General features: G+C 56.8%; 1 protein-coding gene across 1 annotated transcript; it reads right to left on the reverse strand.

The window, feature by feature from the left end:
• Positions 1 to 340: 340 nt before the first annotated feature.
• PRSS57 (serine protease 57) lies at positions 341 to 5,326 on the reverse strand. Its single transcript, XM_054013774.1, has 5 exons — positions 5,265 to 5,326; positions 4,309 to 4,462; positions 3,825 to 3,969; positions 2,176 to 2,436; positions 341 to 1,519 (listed from the first exon to the last, which is right to left on the reverse strand). The coding sequence occupies exons 1-5, from the start codon at positions 5,305 to 5,307 to the stop codon at positions 1,367 to 1,369; spliced, it is 756 nt and encodes a 251-aa protein (XP_053869749.1). The 5' UTR covers positions 5,308 to 5,326; the 3' UTR covers positions 341 to 1,366.
• Positions 5,327 to 6,068: the final 742 nt, after the last annotated feature.

Consider the following 6,068-nt stretch of genomic DNA (forward strand, 5'->3'; position numbering starts at 1 on the left):
CACAGTGCAGTTGGAGAGCCAGTGATCCTAAGGATCTGCTCCAAGGGGTGTCCCAGCTATCCTGGTGCAATGAACCCCTTCCCCTCAATTCCTACCCGTGCAGAGGGCTCCCCCCACGCCTGCCAGGGCTGCAAGGACCAAGCGTGTGGCTGCCTCTTGCACACACAGCTGGGGAGAGGCCTGGGCAGGCTCCTTGTGTGTCCATGCAGAGCTAGCCCCAGTCTACATACCCTCTGCCTACATGTCCGTGGCTCCCCCACGCTGCCTCCTTAGGCTGGAAATCTCCAAAGGCAGCAGAGACCAACGAACGGGGACCGAGCTTGGGGAGGAACCCTTTATTGAGGAGCAGAAACAAAGCGGAGCGAGCAGCGACGGCCATTCCAGCTTCTCCCAGCAAAGCGCTTATGTCCCTGCAGGGATACTAGAGCCCTGGTAACAACGGAGGTAACAGGATGGATCAGCCTCGGCCAGGTTTTCAGGTGTCCTCCGAGCGGAGGTTTGTAAGCGGAACGCTCCAGCGTTGCAGGCCCAGAGGCTGTGATACTGATCGGGGGAGAGTGGGGCCCACGCTGCCCTGTGGTGGCTGTCTGGGACAGCCCGGTGAAAAGGGTAGCGGTGTAACTCAGGCCAACAAGGAGGGGCTTTGTCACTGCTAGCGGCTGGGCTACATAGAGGTTTGTGAAGAAGACACAGAGGTGGCTCTTCTAGCTCAGTCCATAGAGGCCTGTGTGCTTAGATCCAAAGGTTGTAGGTTCAAGCCTGACCCTCCTGGGCTGTTGTATTACATCAAGCATTATATGCGGCTTGGGTGATGATCCTCCAGGCATGTATCCTTCTGTACGCTCATTTTGTGAGGCTGCGTAGGACAGGGAAGTGTAGGCCCAGATGGTACAATGCTACTGCAGAGCTAGGCTTGTCCTGAAATACCTCAGGCAAGATGATGGGCATCACCTCTCTGCCCCTTTCACCTGAGCATCTCCAAGCACTTCACAGATACTAACTCCTGAAGCCTCCCCCAATAGCCCTGTGAGGTAGGTACCTTTCTGCCCATGGTACAGATGGGGAAACTGAGGCACAGTGTGAGGAAGGGATTCAGTCAGTGGCCAAGTGGGAATAAAACACAGAAGCCCCAACTGCTAGTTGCCCCTAGACCACATGCCCCTCACATAGCGGGGAATAGAACTCACGAGTCCTGATGCACATTTCCCCCCGCCCCATCCTAAACACCAGACCCCATAGACTTTATAATGAAACACACATTAACTGCCCAACAGAGAAAGATCCCTCCCTCTTTTTCTTAGTCCCAACTTCCCCCTCTTCAGAATCCCTGTCACAAAAGGAGCCCCCGGAGCTCTCGTCTCCAGTATTAAAAGCGCTTCAGTACGTCGTGGACCCAGGAGATGTACTTGGAAATCCGAGTGTAGATGTCTGGGTACCTGCGATTCCCACACCGCTGCCCGGAGAAGGAGACTATGCCGTGTACTCTGCCCCCACAGATGAGGGGGCCCCCAGAGTCCCCCTACAATGCAAGAGGAGACCTGTTAGCACAGGATGAGACTGGGTAAGTCTGGAGGAAGAGGAAAGTCTCAAGAAATCAAACCTAAGCGTGGAGCTGGCCCTGTATCGCCCTAGGCAGAAGAGAAGGGTCAGGACTGGATTGCAGTGAATATAAAGGGGGTTCTTTACTGAATGAGGCTTCTGGACACAGACAGACCCTGGGTTTCTCTCTGGCTTCCTATTCCCCGACTCCTGGCCTGGCCTCCAGAGAGACAGCGCTGCTGCCTCCACTCCAAACAGCAAGCCCCCCGTGTGGGGAAAGTTTCTGTGGCAGTAGCCTTACCAGGCACGGCTGGGTGTTGTGGTGGATGTGAAAGGCCACAGGGCACTATCCCACAATACTGGTCTAAAAACCACTTGGGTGACTGGGAACTGGAAGGAAACTCGGAGTTCTGGCTGGAACTGACTGAACCAGGAGGAGAACTTCAGCGTTGGAATCGGAGCGGGCATGGTACTGGTACTGCAGGTGTCATGGCTGGCACGGCCAAGGCACTACCGTGGGGAAGATCACAGCCCCAGCTATGGACTGTCACCAGAAGCAGCTTTAGGCTTCCCTCCAAAGCTGGGTCTGGCAGCGTGGGCTCAGCAGGGGCGCCTGGAGGAGGAGAAAGCGCTTACCGAGCAGACCCCCTGGAGGGTGCTGTTAAGGCTGGCGGCGCACAGCATGTCCTTGTTGACGTGACCCACCCACAGCGCATTGCAGATCTTCCTGTCCACGATGGTCGTCTTGGTTTCCCTGAGCTCGGTGGGGATGGTGCCAAAATTGGAGGTGTCGCCCCAGCCCAGCACTCTGCAGACGACCCCAGGAGGGAGGTCGATGTTGGGTCGGGGGAGGCTGATCCGCTTCACAAACTGGTTAAAGGTGGCCGACTTGTTCAGCTGGGGAGACGAGAGCAAACGTGACCCATGTTAATACTTGGGGGGGCGCCTGTCTTGGGTGCTAGTGGCTGAATCTGGAATCTCCTTCCTTGGAGGTTTTTAAGGCCACCCCGGCTTGACAAAGCCCTGGCTGGGATGATTTAGTTGGGGATTGGTCCTGCTTTGAGCAGGGGGTTGGACTAGATGACCTCCCGAGGTCCCTTCCAACCCTGAGATTCTATGTATTGAGGGTTACGAGCCTATTGCTGTCCCCCTAGCTAGTGGAGCTGGCAGGATAGGTGCCTGCTTTCCGCGGGCCCTGGCTTCAATCGCAGCTGGGGGGGCTGTGATACAAACACAGTCCCATTTCTTGGTTTATCCCCCCCCCCAGTTCTGGTTTTGCTTCTTCGAATGCACAGGAGCCGGTCTCAGCATCACATGCTGTTGAAAGTAGCAGCCCCTGCAGTTTACCCAGCGGCCCCCGTTTGCTGACTCGATGTCACGCCAGGAGAACGCGTCGAATGTGATCGCTGCGGGGTGCGGGCCAAACCCTTACCCAGCCCGGCTGGAAAGCGGGGGCAACTCCACTAAAGCCCCCAGACTTGCAGCAGGGCTGCAGTGCCACCTAGTGGCTGATTTAGTTATTCCTTTCAGGAGATGTCCTCATTCCAATGCAAAGGTGGCAGTGAGTGATTTTTCCATTCCGCCTATTCTGACCCCCATCCCACGTCCTGTGCCACCTTCACACAGGAGACAGGGGCTGGTACTGGGGCTGTTTCTGTCCTGCTGCTGGAGAACTATGGCGGGCTGTCCCACTGCTGCCATCAGCAATGCCCCTTGCTGCGTCCCGGGGAGCCCGGGCATTTCTATCACAACAGACTCTGGAAGGGGGACAGCGGGGATTGCACCATGACAGTGAAATCTACTCCATTTTTGTCCCTGTGTTTCACCTCCTCCCCCACAGCCTCACCTAAGGCCAAGGCAAACCACTCAAGTTCCTTTGAACCCACCAGCTTTGAGCGGCTCTGATCTGTGCCCCATACAAATACCTGCCTCCCAGCTCTGTAGGCTACACTCTTAATGTGAATGGGACATCAACAGATTAGTCATTTACCCCTCTGGTTGGCGTTTGCTGCGGTGGGTCCAATTCAGCCCTGCTGCGACTTCTGCTGGCTTTAGTATGGTGGTCATACCAGGGGGCAATTTGAGTCTGATTTTCCAGTGGGGGTGGGGGATGGAAGGGTAAGGAGCAGAAGATGGGAGTTTAATTCCTGTCCCTTGTGTAAGGTTTGACCCCCAAAAGAAAATTCGCTCTAAACTCTGAAAGTTTTGGAGCAACTGGAGGTTTTCATCAGGGTTGTGAGCTTCTCTCTTTCCCCCAGGGATCAAAGGTGACAAGAGCAACTCACTTCCAGCATGCGGATGTCATTGTGGACCGTCCGGGCGTTGAAGTGCGGGTGCATGACGGATTCCCGGATGCTGAAGATCTGCTGAGAGGCCTCCTGGTGTTTCAGGGAGTGAGCCCCCAGCACGACGCGCACGGCAGAGGAATGTCTGAAACGCACAGCGAGAGGGATTGACATCAGCACGGGGCTGTAGCCAGGAACAGGCTGGAGAGAATAAGGGGCCGGGAGCACAAAATGGGGGGCATGCCCACCCGAAAGGGGCAGGGGCTGTGCTGGGATTTGAACCTGTGTCCCCAGTGAGGGTAGAGATTTCAGTGAGGTGCTTCGGTTTTGCTGGGCTAGGCTAAGGGCTCCTGGGAAGGTCCCTGAGCTGAGCCGGGGGGCAGGCTCTCCTCTGCCCCTTGCAGTGAATGTCAGGGGAGCAGGGTTTATTTCACATCCTCGGGGAATGCAGCCATCAGGGGTCCCCCGAAGCGCCGGGACTTACCTGGGAATCACACAGTGAGCCGCCGTCATCACCCACTTGCGCCAGACCAGGAATCCCCCGCAGACATGTCGGCCATCCAGCTGGATGGAAGCAATGTAGGGCCGGGAATGGGGCTTGACTTCCTTCCCCCCGATAATCCAGCTCCCCAGGGCACCTGTCCCAAACCAAACAGCTGTTTTTTTGGGGGGGAAAGAATCCACCCTCCAAAATGGATGATCTCGGGGTGGGGCTAGGCAAGGATTCCCAAAGGAGCAGCTAGGATTATCCTGGGACCCACAGGGCTGTGGGAATGGCTGGGTCAGAGCACTGGGGGGATGCACCAGGGGCTGGATTGCGCAACCCTGACTCAGACGAGTTGCCCCCTAGGGGTCAAATCTGAGTCTCGCACACGTGGGTGCAGCTCCATTCACTTCCCTAGGGGCTGTACCCACTGGTGGGGAGGTGACGTCTCTCCCCCAGCCTGTGGCACAGACCCTACACACACCCAAGGTCACGGGGAAGACACTGGGGTTAAAGCTCAGCTATTCCTGGTGCCCAGACCCAGGTGGAGGACATGAGCTCAGACCTCTCTCTAGGTACTTACACGCAGGGAAGTCCTGGCCCCACTGAAGTCCATGGCAATTGTCAGAATGCTGCTTGACATTTAAAGCATTTCTCGTCACACCTCCCTGGGAGGCAGTGCTCTCGGCCCTCCTTTTACACAAGGGAAACCGAGGCATAGAGCTGAAGCAACTTGCCCAAGGTCACCCAGTGCCTCGGAGACAGGGCTAGGCATTGAACCCAGGTTGACACCCTAACCACTAGGCCATGCTTCCTCCTATACTTAGCCACCCACAGCAGCTGCCCTGCCACTTCTCAGCATCTACTTGCTCAGCCCAGGAGCTTCTGAGCTCAGACACCCTCACATCATGGGTCCTCCCCACCAACCCCTACTCCCCCAGAGCGGCATCCTTTACCTGCCGGGATGAGAACAAGGAGCAGCAGGCTGGTATTCCCCATGCTCTCTCTCTTTGCTCTTTCACGCTGGGGGAGGATGGTGAGTGCTGATGGCTGAGGCTCTGGGGGAGAGGGTTAAGTAAGCCCGGAGGGCGTGGGAGGGTCTTGCGGTGCCACTATCCCACATAGCTAGGTTGCCGCTCGGCTCTCGGCCTGCCCTGCTCGACTTGGTTCCTCTTCGGTTTGCGAGCTTGTGCAATCCCTTCTCCCGGCCCCTGCGGGAAGAGCCCAAAGGGAGAAACCTCAGGGTACATGCAATGTCAGGGGGGCGATTTAGACACACAAAGGGGGCCTTTGCAGGGAGTGGATGTGTTATCAGGCAGTGCAGAGGCCCCAGCCGAGGGGTTCTGCAGGTGTGTTATTCAGGAGCTGGCTGGTCACAGGGGTCCCGTCTGGCCTTGGAATGGCGGAAAAGTCAAGGTCCCATTACACAGGGTCCCGCCCACACGTCCAGCGAGGGACAGTCCCCACCCCGAAGCGCTTGCAATCGAAACAGACACAGGATTCTCATGCCCATTTCACACGTGGGGACCGAGACCCAGAGTGGGACTGTCCCCAGGGGAGTCGGAGGCTGCCAGGAACTGAACTCTGAGCCCCAGAGCATCCCCCCAGCACTCACTGCAAGACAGGGAGGGACACTTTAGTCTCATTGTCTGGCTGACAGCCCCTGAGACAGAAAGAGGCCGGGTTGAGTTTCAAGACAAACCCTGGTTATCTTTCAAAGTGAGCCTGGCCCAATTTATGGGATTGGGTGGAAAACCACC

Source organism: Malaclemys terrapin, chromosome 24, assembly GCF_027887155.1.
Source record: "Malaclemys terrapin pileata isolate rMalTer1 chromosome 24, rMalTer1.hap1, whole genome shotgun sequence".
Lineage (NCBI taxonomy): Eukaryota > Metazoa > Chordata > Testudines > Emydidae > Malaclemys > Malaclemys terrapin.

Bases quoted from the DNA above. Each gene is read 5' to 3' on its own strand.
- PRSS57 (XM_054013774.1), bottom strand. From the start codon at position 5,307: ATGGGGAATACCAGCCTGCTGCTCCTTGTTCTCATCCCGGCAG. The intron at 2,437-3,824 runs GTGAGTTGCTCT...TCGTCTCCCCAG, and splicing joins ATGACATCCGCATGCTGGAA to CTGAACAAGTCGGCCACCTT. The intron at 1,520-2,175 runs GTAAGCGCTTTC...CTTGCATTGTAG, and splicing joins CCCTCCAGGGGGTCTGCTCG to GGGGACTCTGGGGGCCCCCT.